The sequence below is a fragment of the Prionailurus viverrinus genome, chromosome A2, assembly GCF_022837055.1.
Source record: "Prionailurus viverrinus isolate Anna chromosome A2, UM_Priviv_1.0, whole genome shotgun sequence".
Taxonomy (NCBI): domain Eukaryota; kingdom Metazoa; phylum Chordata; class Mammalia; order Carnivora; family Felidae; genus Prionailurus; species Prionailurus viverrinus.
The window spans coordinates 39,919,531-39,934,080 of NC_062562.1; the positions used below are offsets into that span (position 1 = coordinate 39,919,531).

General features: G+C 44.8%; 1 protein-coding gene across 1 annotated transcript in view; it reads right to left on the bottom strand.

The window, feature by feature from the left end:
• Nucleotides 1–331: 331 nt before the first annotated feature.
• Nucleotides 332–14,550, bottom strand: part of PDZRN3 (PDZ domain containing ring finger 3) — a 240,713-nt gene continuing 226,494 nt past the window's right edge. The window contains exons 6-10 of the mRNA XM_047849379.1: nt 8,148–8,246; nt 7,014–7,076; nt 5,122–5,223; nt 3,436–3,552; nt 332–2,740 (exon numbers count right to left, since the gene is read on the bottom strand). Of these exons, the coding sequence (XP_047705335.1) occupies nt 1,184–2,740; nt 3,436–3,552; nt 5,122–5,223; nt 7,014–7,076; nt 8,148–8,246 (1,938 nt within the window). The 3' untranslated portion in view covers nt 332–1,183. The remainder of the gene's footprint in view (nt 2,741–3,435; nt 3,553–5,121; nt 5,224–7,013; nt 7,077–8,147; nt 8,247–14,550) is intronic.

Consider the following 14,550-nt stretch of genomic DNA (forward strand, 5'->3'; position numbering starts at 1 on the left):
GAGATTTCGTTGTAAACATGACCCTGATTGATAAACTTCCTCCTACTTATTCTTGTCTACAGGATAAATGGGCCAGGTTGAGGCTTTCTGCAAGACAGGAGTCAAAATGGAGGATTAAATGGTGAGTTTGATGCCTTATTCTTTCTTCACTGATAGACATTTGTTTCACGTCTGTCTTTGGGTTTTGGGCAAAATGCAGGTATTGGATGATCTGACTTATATATTCATTCGCAAGGAAGTAGATAATGTAATGGAAGTAAAAAACACTGAAAAAGGCTTTTATTTTATCAGCACCACTGCAAAAAAAAATGAGGAATCACTTCAAAACATGTCAAATAGAAAATAATAATTTATTTTAACTTCATTTTACTTAATGTTTAACTAATCATGATTTCATGAGCTTGCTTGTAAAACTCTGTCCCTTCAAATCTACAAAGCAAAGGTTTACTACAATGAGCACTTAAAATTCCACAAACCATCTCCATCCACAACTTTCCTGTACATGCAAATTCTTCCATTGGGCTGCAATATTTGCAAACATGCTTTAAACTTCCATAAAGCTGCATGATATTTTGCTTTCTGTTAAAACCTTTACACACTCTTGGGAACTTTAACCAGAAAAATGTTTAAATGTGTATCCCAACTCTAAACACTGCTGGTTTGGTTATGTATATTAAATCATTAACCACACAGTTTGGTAGTGTTGAGTTGAAGCCTTGACCTAAATTATATATTAATGGTCACTCATATGAAACACATCCAACAAAGTAACATTATAAAATAGAGTTCCATTAAAAATACACACTGGCAGTTGTATCTGTGTTTTCGGCAGGAAAAAAAAAAGCGTGTTTAACTTTTTTATATGAATATAGTTTTAAACAAATTATTCTGTGAAAGTATGCTTAATAAAAAGATCTTTTTGAAATTTAAACACTTTATGTAAAAGGTAGGAAGTAAAAAAGTACAATTGCTATTTGAAAAAAGCTCTGTTTGTTAATATTGCCTTTGTTAAGGGTGGTTTTTCTCCACTTAAAATAGAGCTAGTTGCAGAGCTGGCCAATCTGGACTATAAACAGGATGACCGTATTTATCTTATATACAAAAACTTGCCGCATTGAACGAGGCAGGAATTTCTACCCCAATGGTAGCGTTCTCTTTTATGTACATGACGCAGAAGTGAAAATTATACAGTAGTCACGGATAAGAAGGAATTGTATACTCTCGTGCCATCTGGTGATTTTGTGCCGTGGGTTAAGAGTTCCTGGATTGTCATCCAATTATCAAATATCTTTTTATTCCTCTTCTTCATCATCTTTTTGTGGCTCAGTTCAAGGATGTTCATCTCCTTCCTGTCGTCGGCCGCTTGCTGCTCCTTCAGGCAATCCAGCCTGCTCTGCATCATGAACTCGCGCCTGCGCCTCTGCTCCTTGGCCTTCACCACGTGTTGCTTCCTCTCCTCTTTGCTCCAGTAGCGCCCCAGCTTGAGCTCGCTCACCGCGTCGTCGTCGGTGGTCATGCCGCTGCGCTCCTCGCGGATCTTGAGAGCGCGCTCCCGCAGCAGGCGGTCCCGCACCGGCCGCTTGGTGATGTAGCGCGTGCCATCGCTGCGGACCTTCACTTTCCACTCCATCCTGGCTTCCGCCTGGCCGGCCGAGTTCAGGTCCTTGCACATGCTCACCAGGCTCATCTGGCTCTGCGCGTACTCCACGGCCGACTTCTGCTGGATCAGCTGCATGTAGCTCTGGTAGTGCTGCGCGTGCGCCGGGATGTGGGCGTGTTTGTAGGGCGAGTGGGGGAAGGGGGACAGGTACGAGCCGGCCAGCTTCGGGCCGGGGCTGGGACTCCCGCTGTCGTCGCTGGGCCTCCGCTCCCTGCTCTCGGGGGCCTGGCTGGTCCCCAGCTCTTGAGGAGGAGGGGGGCTGTAGCTGGCGCTGCCCACCTCGGGATCTTCGGTGATGGCCAGCAGGTTCTTTGGGGACGGCCCGTAAGCTTCTGTGGTCCCCACGGCCCCCTCGCTGCTGCCCTCTGCCACTCTCCTCAAGGAGTTGTCGGGGGACATTTCCAAGGTGAGCGGGGTGCTCCGGCAGCTCTCCCCCGTGTTGTAGGCGCTCGAGCTGTCTTTGTCGGATTTCTCCGGGAGCTCGGTGATGTCCGACAGCTCGTGCCTGCGGACGTCGATGCTGGTGTTGTAGTTGCGGAAGCCGCTGTTGTGCAGCATCCAGGACTCGCGGTACTGCTCCCGGAGCTGCTGCATCTTGTGCGCGCGCACGATGCTCAGGCATTCCAGCTCGATGCTGCGCAGCTCCTCGTTCAGCAGCTCCAGCTCTTTGTCCACGCTCTCGGGGTCGCTCTTGCTGGCGTCCAGGGGGCTACTGGCGTAGTACAGGCTGTAGGGGTTGCTGTTCTTGGCCTGGCACTTGAGCTCCAGGAGCTCCCGGAAGCGCTCGCACTCGTCCACGGGGATGCCCAGGTAGTCGGTGTCGGCGCAGTCGGCAGACAGGAAGGACTCATTGCTAAACGGCAGGTCGCCGCTGCCCAGGGTGTCCTGGCTGCAAGTGAGCTTCCTCTGCCCGGCCAGCGGGGTGGATGACGCGGTGGCATCGTCGACGTTGTTCTCCTGCTCCGAGCTCTCGTCGTTGCGTGTGCTCTCGTCTGTCCGTCCCACGCCGCTGTCCTTCTCGTGCTGGTTGGACAGGATGGTGGCGGTGTCTGTGGTTCCCCCGTCTTCCTCATGCTTCTTCTGGAACAAGAACAAACGGCCAAAATGAGGGAGGCCCCGCCCGTGGTTACCAGGTTCCACCTTTCCTGTAGGGCAAGGGTTTCAGGACAGGGCAGGCTCTGCATTTCTAAGGCTCAGGGGCAGCGTATGGGATCAGTACTAGTTCAACGATCTGGCCAGATCGACCGGTGCTAAACTCCTACACTTCTCATCCTCACTTGTCCTGTCTAAGTGGAGGGGAAGAGTCACTTTACCTCAGTGAATGATCCTAGCCATTCAAGGTCCCAGTGCATGGAGAGCAGGAAGCCTACGGGGCCTTATTACTCAATTAGTACTTTATCAGGACTCTGACCACGGAGGGGGCACAGAAGGGGGCTAAAACAATCTAAGCAGCTCAGGCAACACCCAGGGAATTGCTCTATTTTTGAAAACATGACTTCATGTTTTCTGCCCTGCTTTAGAGCTGGCCCGTGTGTTTTCCCAACAGCCAGCAAGTCAGCTGTACCTCCCATTACTGCTCAGCTTTAAAAGCCAAGCTGCACTCCCTTGGCCAGTGAGAGTATCAGCTTGCATTTTGTTGGTGTGCAAACAGAAAAGCACTTCATTTTCTTGCTGCCTTCCGGGCCGGTGGGTTTCTGATGGTCTTTCACATCATGAGGGAGATGGAGGGTGCACATTTTGCCATCCCTCAGAGGGGTGAGGGGCCGTGGCCTTACCTGCTGCAGCATGCTGGCGGTGAACTGCATGGCCTGCTGGTGTTGCTCCTCAAGCATGTCCATGTGCAGGTGGTCCAGAAAGTCGTTTCTGTCATCGTCCATCCAGCCCTCGTCCAGCTGCAGAGAAGAAGCAACAGCCACCACAGGCCTCATAAAAGATCCCTTTTGTTTTCATTTTACTTACTTTTTAAAAGCAAGGATATTACCCTGGGAGAAGGGGAGAAGACTCCCTCTCGGGCTCCCTCTTGCAGGAGTCATCAAAGTGCAATGTGCCTGTTGGTTTGCTATCCATCAGAAAACTGGCCTCTTTCACGTGAAAGAGACCTTCCACCCTACACCATGTCTGGCCAAGTCTCTGGTGTCCATGGTTTTTGCAGGGTGACACCCTTGCATCCCTAGCAGCTACCGTCAGTGGATCAGGCCCCCTGTGTTCGGGGGTCAGGTCGGGCCAGCCCTGTTCCCTGGCCTACACACAAGGTTAGCAGGCCCTGAAGAGTGTCTAGTTGTGGTGTGGGAAGAGTTCTTTTTGACACAGAAAATAGGTGTGCTAAAACTAGCTGCCTGCGGCAAGGCTCATCACTCGTTATTAGGCCAGGATCTTCCTAGCACAGACTCTTCAGGGAGCTGAGATCTTACAGCCCGTGGGCTGAATGTGGCCTGCTGTTTGTGGCCACTTCTGTGCTCCAGTGGCAATTGCACTGGAGACTATATGGCCCCCAAAGCCAAACATATTTATTATTTGGCCTTTTGAGAAAAAGAAAGAAAACAAGAATGGTTCTTTAGTTTTATAAAATAAAAATTGTATTTTATGTGTAAGATGTACATCGTGATTTAATATACATAAATGTAGTGGAATGATTCCTACAATCCACCTAATAACATAGCATTTCCTCACACAGCTACTTTTTTCGTGTGATGAGACTATCCAAACTCTCAGCCAAGTTGTAGTAGCTATGCAGTGTTACTGACCACAGCCATCATGTGGTAGGTTCCCTCCACTCTTGGGTTAGAATTGAGGTCCACACAGTGGATCTAGGCTGAAACATTTGTCAAACTTTAGAAACTCAAACATCTTGATGGTTATGACCCCGGCTATGTTTTCCATTCCATTATATTTCCTTCTTTTCTCCTTCCCATGCTAATGAGCCTGCTGGGCCTGTAGTATAAATGCCAGGCTGCATGTCAGGGGTCTCCTTACACAGTGGATTTTAGGTCACATCAAATGAGACTGCTATTTCAGGGTACATAGTGCCTTCAAATTCAAACTCAATGCTCGGGCAGTGGTCCATAGGGCCAATAGACTTGGGTTTTTGGTTTTAGAAACACAGACCCAGGGCGCCTCGGTGGCTCAGTTGGTTGCGGGTCAGCTCAGGTGATGATCTCACAGTCTGTGAGTTTGAGCTCCACGTAGGGCTCTGTACTGACAGCTCGGAGCCTGCTTGGGGTTCTGTGTCTCCCTCTCTCTGCCCCTCCCCTGCTCGTGCTCTATGTCTCAAAAATAAAGTGTTGTATGGAAACCAATTGGACAATAAATTGCATATTAAAAAAAAAAAAGAAACCCAAATGCTCAGTATGCCACGGACTTCAACTTTGTATATTAAAGATTTAATAAAATGAAGGAGATCCAAATAAAAAAATAAATTTAAGAAATACAGACCCTGCTTCATTGGCAGCAAGTTGACTCACCTGGAGTTCAGGCCTTGCAATCAGCAAAGAAAAGTTCTTGTTTTCTTCACTGGTTAGAAGAGCCACAGCCTCTTCACGGTTCTGCACCTCTATCCCATTAATCTTTAAAAAAAAAGAAAAAAAGTGATGAGGCATCCGAGGGGTGGACAACAGCATAATTAGTTCACCCAAAATCATTCCATACTGTTCCAGGCGGCCATGTCACCCAGTCACAGCTGGAACACCGAACTTCCACAGAGCTTGAAAAGGATGCTCATTTTCAGAAGGAAAGGCCCTGCTCAGACTAGTCTGTCACTATGACAGGTGTACAAGGCTACTAATGTGGAAGCTCCGTGAACAGAAGTCGCTGAGACTCCAGAAGGCAGACTGAGAAAAATCACCATGTTGTGAAGAGGGAACAGCTGAGCAATTTCATCAGACAGAATACTCAGGCAGGAACCGAAAGGGAATTATTACAGACACTCATTATTACAGATCTTTTCAGAGAATATGGGAGAAAAAGCAGCAGGTGTGATGTGACCGTTACGGAAGGGGAAGGCACATAAGGAAATGGCATTACATGTGGTGTTTTGGGTGCCCGTTTGGTACTTGAACCTTTTTTAGGTGGGACGGAAAGTCTAGTGAGGGGTACTCTCTCACACCTGGTATGGAGGTGTCAGTCCCAAGGCAGAGGATTCCTCCAGGGGGCACAGGGATGGTCCCACTGAACAGGAAGGTGAGCCTGCCACTCAACTCCTTATGCCAGGGAACCAGGAGGCAGCAAAGGGGTGACTTGGGGTGACTGAACCCAGTTACCAGTGGAGACAGGCAGGGCCATGTCCAGAACCCAGTACTTCCATGCCCCATAGTGAAGGCTAATGGAAAGCTACAGCATCCCCAAACACAGGACTGCAGGTGCATCAGCACATTTAGGAATCAAGGTCTGGGTGACTCTACCAGGAAAGGGTCCTTAAGCAGCTGAGGTTTGGGATGAAGTCTGAGGAAATGTAGAATAAGCAATGGAAGAAGAAAATAAAAATTACTCGTGGTGAGGGGTGTAATGGCAGATATAAACATGGTGGTTTAGAAATGAGACGGTGTGACTGAGAAGAGGCAGACACTAAGCCCTGTGGCAAAGAATCTCAATTTCTGTGAGATTAAAACAGACTGCTGTTGAAACAAGCCAGTCTCATTTTGAATCCAAAGAGCATTCGGGGTCCTGGTGAAGAAACTACCCATAGAAGCCATTCTATGGTATGGTGGCATTCAACTCATGAAATTTAAAATGCTTCTCCATCTATTTTACTAAATTTGCCCAAGATGTTTCTATTTTCGGGGCAAGACCAACCTTGACATGTGTGCTCCAAAATTAAATTTTAATAAAAGGGAGGAGGCGCCTGGGTGGCTCAGTCAGTTAAACATGGGACTTCGGCTCAGGTCATGATCTCACTGTTCGTGGGTTCGAGCCCCACGTTGGGCTCTGTGCTGACAGCTCACAGCCTGGAGCCTGCTTCAGATTCTGTGTCTCCCTCTCTCAAAAATAAAAAACATCAAAAAAATTTTTAAAACAAGAGTTATTTTGGTTCACAAGTGGCCAAAATTACTAGCTTGACCTGGGCCCCTGCTGGGTGGTCTTTGACCAAAGAGAATGAAAGGAAATGAGGTTCGCCTTCTGTAAGGTGCTGGGGCACTCTCCCGTTTGTCCTAGGCCTCCACACTCCCTGGTGCATCTTACTTTCTGGGGCTTGTGATTCACTCATTCATTTAACTTGTCTGGCCTCACTATATACCACATCTGATTTGGTAATCCTGGTTCTTTAACCTCTTCAGCCCTAAAGCTATTGACGTAACCCATAAAATGTGCTCTCCACTGTCAGGCAGGGGACGAAGCTGCTGGCTGGAAGCTGACGTACCTGGATAATGCGATCTCCTTCTCGGATGCGCCCATCCTTGGCCGCGATACTGTTAGGGTCGATCTGAAACAACACAATGAATATGTCAGCACAGAATGGAGAACTAAGACACGTATAGAAATAAACAAGACTTCGTGTCATGCAAGGAGAGACCAGCATGGATCGCTCTGTTTCCAAGTCCTTTCCTGGGCGTGCTCTCGGATGCTTGCATAGCATCCCTGTTACATGGCAGCGTGTGCAGACCCTGGGGATTTAAGGGATGGAGAGGCACAGCTGACTTGTGTTGCATTCACAGAAATGAAAACCACAGTGTGATGCAGAACAGGTTCAAGGGTACCCTTCGCTATGTTGTTCATCATCAGCCATTGCCTTGATTATTGTACTAAATGCTTCAATTTTGGAAAACAACTTTAAAAACAAAATATAATTGAGACAGACAGGATTAAGTATGGGAAAAATCCCTCCAAATTCAGTCATAGAGGACCTTCTTAAGCTTGGTGAACATAGTACATCCAAAGGAATAATTATTAAGCCTAGTAAACATAACACTTTGTTCTTCCCACAGAGAGAGGTTTTATTTCCTCACACAGTTGAGTGTCTGTGCTTGCAGACATGGGAGTATATGGGAAGGGATCCATACTGACAGCAGTGGCTTTGCATTGTCTTCTCTAATAAGATCAAAATAGCTTCCATCTATGTACTTTGAAAATGCATTTAACTTACATGAAATCAACTATATACACATTCAACCAAAAGGAAAAAAAAAGAGTAAGAGATAAAGAAATACTTTAAAAAGTGTAAATGATTCCATCCACCATCCCATTCAATGAACACGAGAAGGGAAATGTGAATCTGCTCTTCTTCCCCTGGGGCTGAACACACAAAACCATGTAAACGGCTCCGTTTTATGGCCGATTTGCAGGCTTCTCCAGGGTAATTTTGCCTTATTTGCTGACATTTGAACTTCCATGTAAAGACGTAACTCCAAGGACTGTGTGATGAAGGGGACAAAGACATTTGCGTCTTTCCAAAGACTTCTCAATGAGCCAGAGGTAAGGCTGGGAAATATATAATAGAAAAAAAAAACCCTCCTCTGGTCTTGAGACGATAGTTAGAAATACTCAGCCTTCATACCTCACTTATATAAATCCCAATGTCCTCTTCATCGTCTGTCCGGTAGCATACTGTGAGGCCCAGCTTGTCCTGGCTGTTCATTCTGTAGAGGTCCACTTCCTAGACAAAGAAAGGGCATTTCTAGTGAGCCTCAGAAGGCGGGGGGGGGGGGGACTGGGAAGGGTCAAAGGCTTAAAAAATATTTTGTTTCAGTGATGAACTGGATTTCTTTGTATTTGAGTGTGTAGAGCGGTTAACTTACTAAACAAAAAGTGATTATGGACACAGGATCAATGCCCACGGCATTTCTGACCTTTCAGTCAATATAAAGTCATTTTGAAAATAGTTATTTTATTGATCCCCCAAAAGAAAAATTACCTATATTTCACTCAGTGTCAAGACTTCTGGGGTAGGGCTTTTAAAAAGCATTTTTTCAATGTCTACCACAAACGAGAATATTTCCAAAGGCCCAAACCATCCAGCCATTTCAGTACAAATGTTTCCAATGTGTTCGGTTAGATTATTTCACGTTGCATTCCCTTAACATTCACAGTAATAGAACTTGCAAACAGATTACACATAAATTGATCCAAGAAAGGAGGGTAACGTGATAGCACACAATTAATGCTTTCCACAACAGCTGTGATATTTACAGTCGAGAAATTAGTTTCAGCCGCTATTACTGCAAATTAAATAAGATAAAAGCAAAGTGAGCCCAAATGTGAGACACATGAGCACTGGGAACGTCCCTGTATATGCCAGTTAGTCTGCGCTTCAGAATGAAGTCAGAACTTTGAAAATTGTTGGAGCCTTGGGACGAAGTTCTGGGTTTTCTGCAAGTATTAATAGGCCTCATTGCCTTCTCTCCCACACTGCCAACTACCCTGATGACATTCTGCAGCAGTAAGCCACAGGCCTGTTTGAAGGGCTGCCTGATAAGGTCTCCACCAGGTCTCTTGGCCTGGTTTTTACTGTTGACTGCTTGCCAACCAGGAGGGTGAAGGCACTCAGAGAGAATGGGACTTCGAAACCACGGTCTCTGGGGACCACTTCCTCTCTCTCTACTCTTCCTGGAGGGTAAGGATGCAGATGTTTTTGTGGGAAAGCTCAAAGCAGTTATACAACAGATACTTCCTGAACCCTCCCTTGTGAAAGGCAGGGTACCCAACACCATGGACATTTTCAAGGCTGAAGAATAGCAGGTACAAATGTCCTGGGCCAGTAATGCCAAAGCCCTGTGTGCAAGGGAGAGAGAGGCAGGCTGAACATGGCCAGGTATGAGGACAGATTAGGTGGGACCCCATAGGCCAGCATGAAGAGCTCTGATCTTATCTCAGCATCGTGGGAACCAGTGAAAAAGTTTTAAGTGATGACTGTCTCAATCTGACTAGTTTCCGCAGAATTTCTGGCTGACAGATGGGAGTATAATGTGGTGGTAAAGAATTGGGGCTGTGAAGACAGGCTGACCTGTGTTTAGATCCCAAATCCACCTCCTTCTAGTATCTTTGTCATGTACTTGTTGCTGTATCTAACCATCACTAGGAATTGCCACCCTGCTGCCTTAGGCAGGGTCAAGACTCATTGAGGTTAAGGCATGCAGAGCTCTTAGCACAATGCCTGGCCTACAGAAAGCCAATAGGAAATGGGAGTATAATAATTACTGCAGGGGTGTTTATGTGCCTCAAGTCCCAGAAATTGCTTATAGCAGAGTGGGTACATCTGCCCCCCCCCCAATAAGATGGCTTTAATTCCTGAACACTGACATGTTAGACTTCTAATTATAGCTTTAGCAATATGGCAAATTTTCATTAAATGAAATCCCATTAATTTCTGATACTTGAATTGGATGGAAATTTCTCATGTTTTGAGAACTGGATTTAAGCACAGTAATGGGGAAGTGTGAGTTTAAGGGTCACTATTTAACTACAAGGGCCAATTCTTTCCAAATACTTTGGAGTAACCAAATTGCATACCTCAAATATATCGTTAGTCACACATCCTCCTCTTATGTTTCAAACACATGCCCACATCTGTCTCAGGTTACTCTTCATTTGGGTCTGGGTAAGAGCAAAGACTCTCTCTGTTTTAGCCCTTCCCAAGGTTAGTGCAAATCAGCGGAATTTCCTGATGATTTGTTTGGGTCCAAATGCCCAACTGTAGCCAAATGCTACTACCACAGAGCCCTGTGCTATGTATCATGGTGGAAGCCAGATGGTTTTGGAACAGGTCCATGTGCAACCAAAGCAGAGAGAGAGAAATGGAAAGGTTATAGGAAGAAAAATGAGCCAATAAATGTTGTGATATTCCGTTTAACAGAATTGAAAACAGTAATATGAGTTATAGCTTTTTCCAAATAATTGAGCCACCAAGTTGAATATCTAAGCATAAAAGATATCAGAGTTCACATGTGCTTCCAAGTGTGGTTGTGAGGAAGTCAGTGCAGGCATTGAGGGAAGTGTTTAGATACTATTACAGCATTTGGACATTGTCATAATATCCAAGAACAAGATTTGCAGGCTTGTCTCATTGGCCAAATTGTCTATCGGTTCAGGTACTGTGGACTCAAGTGGCAAGCTGTATATGGGGTGAGCTATATGGTCTCACATGGTACAACCACATATTGGTAACACACTGAAAATTAAACCAACTGGTCGACCTGGTCATCATCGTTTTTCATTGTAGACAGTCTGAGAAGCACAGCTCTGTGAGGACTCCATTTGAGAACCCAGGAAAGTGAAAAGTCTGGAAATCGTTTTAGAAAAGAACAGCGTAATGTACTACGGTTGTTCAAATGAAGAAGGAAGACTCATAAGGAATGTGATAGCTGAAGGTGTGCTATGTAAAAAATGATTACCTTTATTTGGCCTAGTTCCCAACATGCAGTCAGCTATCTTAAGGGCTAAGTAAATGATTTCGATAAAAACCTAACGTGAAAATCATTTCTGCTGTGTGATAATTTGGAAAACGATGGAACTATAAATGTGGACATTAGTTGATGTTGCTATTGGTAGGGGGACTGTTTCCCTTCTGAATCTGCCAGTTCCTTTCAACAAATCTTTGATAACCAGGGAGAAAACTTTCTTGCAACAAAATGTCAGACTGGAAAGGAATACATCCTCAAGTGTTAGTTGCTTTAAAACAATATTCCTGAATCCCTGATAATTGAATCAAAGATACTACATTATACTCTCCTTGAACACATTTTATATTCTGTCATTAACCCCACATGTGATTAGCCGGTTAATAATAGTTTTCCAATAAATACTGTTGGAAATTACACACAATACATGATGGTCAAACATTCCCACTTTTTTGCAAGGGAGACAGGAGGTTCTCATTGCCCGATCTACTCCTAGGTAGTGATGCACTGAGAATGCAGTGCTCCCTTCCTACAGCAGAAAGATTTAGCCGACATTGCATTTAGCCTTTAAATCCCATTGCAAATCCTCCCAGGGCAGACTGTCAGGGTGACAGTCACATTTTCACTTTGGCCAGATTTGACTTAAATATCACAAAAGCCAAATTCCATCCTTGACATGGATACGAAGCTGGTTCTAGCATGACACCCACACCATGTGACAGGGCAGAGCACAGAAGCCAGCTCTAATCTGAAACACTTGCCTTGAGAATGTTAAAGCTTTGTCTTCCAGCCCCAATTCCACTTGGCTGTGAAGCAAACTTTAGGACTTGCTTTCTAAAAGAGATTCAAGAATGGGAGGGTAATTCTAGTTTAAGGCTAGTCCTTTGGGAACAGCTTTCTGTCTTAGAAATCATCTGGTTTTAAAAAGGATGAGTGGTACCGGATGAATAATGTTGATATTACATTTCAAGCAATAATAAAGGAAGGGGTGTTCTGGAGTTTACTCCAGGTATGTACTTGACATTGATATTACCTAGGATGGCTTGGGCTATAATGTTTCCTTGTGTTAGCTGGATCTTCTGAGGAGCTCTAAACAAAAGCCAGGAAATTTTCATTAAGAAGGCATATGGTGTAACTTAGCTATGGTCACTCAATTTCCAAGGAGTGATTCAACATCCTAAAAAAGAGCCTGGTTGCTAATAGCTAAGCAAAGAGCGAACCATAAAAGGTTTTCAGAAGCTCTAGAAAAACAACATAGTAAGTAAGAACTGCTACCACTACCATCTTGACTCTCTCTAAATCTGAGTTTTATCTTGGTTGCTCCTAAAGAAGATAATAGTAAGGCAACAGTAGCTGTGTAATAACGTGTGCAGTAAAAAAGGATCTAGCCAAATACACTGTGCACAGTAGGTGCTCAAGATTCAATGAAAGAGCTTGAGATTGCAAGGCAGAAAAAAATCCAAATGAAAACCAATACTGGCTCTGCCACTCACAAGCTAGGCTGTCCTGGGAAAGTCACTTCACTTCTCTGAAACTTCTCAGCTATTCTACAATTTCATAACCAGATATGGTGTTTGGGGGCTTAGCAGACAGTTCTCCAAGCTCACTGGGTGGTTTGTAAATTCTCAACATTGCATTCTGACTCCAAGCTAAAGGCAGAGTCTTACGCAACTGAGCACATCACTGAAAGCTTAGAGGTTATCAATACATATCTGTCTGTGATGATGGAGATAAGATTTCAAAGAAGACCATTAATCAAACTGGTATGAATAATGTATTAGCATTATCTGGATTACAGCTCCCCCACCACCGGTGTCCTGTTGCTTACTGGTCTAGATGGACTGTTGGATAAAAATGAACTGCTAAGCCTGACATTTCAGATGAAATTGAAACGATAGCCCAATTAAGAGAATTAATGGGGCCATTCCACCTGGGTGATTCAAGCTTTCTGTTTCAACGTCAGCCACTTTAATCAGAGGGGATCCTAAAGACTAATTTCAATGGCTTATCCTACTCTGGGAAGACGAGTCACTGAAGCATAACTCTACCTTATCGGTTCAGAACTGCTGTGCATATTTCTTTAAATTATCTCAACCCTTTCTGTGTCTGCATAGGGCTAAATGGAACACAGAGGTGTCTCTAAACAGGCTACATTTCCCTTCAAAAACCTTCATTTGAGATACGGTAACAAGGCATTTATTCCTTCACTCAACAAATGTTCACAAGGTACCTACTATGTGCCAAGCGCTATCCAGGCATGAGGAGTGTAGGTGCGAACGATTTGGACAAGAGCCCAGCTCTCATGGGACTTGTATTCTAGTGGGGGAGCCAGACAATAAGAAAGAGATGGCACTAATGGGGCAGGGATGCTTTAGACAGAGTGCTCGGGAAGCCTCCCTGGAGGTGACATTTGGACAAAAGGCGGTGCGAGACTGGGCCATGCTAAGATCTAGGCAGGTGCTATTTGGACCAAGAGAAGAGTGGGTGGAAGGTTTTGGTGTGTAGATAGTAGTCTGAAGAATGGTAAAGTGCTGATTATACTAATAGGGTGAGGAGGCCAACTCAGGGAAGGCAGGGCTGACTGTGGAAGGTTCCCCGGAGAAACCCTTAAAGGCTAAAGAAAAAAGTATAGATTCGCTGAGGCATCCTGTATCTTCTTCAGGACAATTCCAAATCCCTAATGATCTACTTAGATTATTCAAATGAAACCAGGTTTGGAGGTCATTTTAGTCTCCCCGTTGAAACTAGCTTTCTTCTCTTTTCTCACCTCAAAATTACATCATCAGAAAACAACATAGGTGAGGGGAGCCTCACAGCCTGGAGAGGCGGCTAGTGATGAAGCAACTGGGAAATTAAAACAATAGATTAAGGAAAAAACCTTCTTCAGACATCTATTTTCCTTCTTAATTGCCTACAGGAAGATCTAGAACAGGTGTTCAGTACCTGAAAATTTATGGGTAATTATGTGGCTGCTCAACCCTTGGGTATACTTGGGTATAATCCTTTTAGCTTTACACAGTTTCACAATAACAGGGAATTGACACTTGCCTAAATATGATCATTTTGTGTGCTTTAAAAGACAGAACATCTGTTTTTCTCTACGCGTGTGCTTCAGTATTATCCCAATACACTCATGTAGTTTCCTCCTATATAATAATCCATGGAACTAGTTATCTTTCGAAAGGTGTGGAACGTTGATGTCATTCGATGCAGAGGCTGGGTGGTGTGTTAACAGTGGACCCCCAACCCAAAACACACTCTTTTTGTAATCTCACCCCAAAGTGGGGGAATACAAGGGGATGGAATATAGCAGAGACAGACTGTTGGCTGTTCTAAGAAATCTCTGAAAAGCAGGAGATGACGGGTATGTGCCAGTCTCCCTAAAAACCGGGTCTGTTTTAGCAAACCCAATTCTTGGCACTGAGGTTGGTTTATTAACATTCTGGAACTGACCAGACTACCTTCCAAAGCCTCTGAAACAGGGCAGTACTGGAGGTACAGACATCGTTCTCTTCCTGAGAAAATGCAACAGTAAGCTCCAGGAAGACTCTGGAGTCTTTCCCA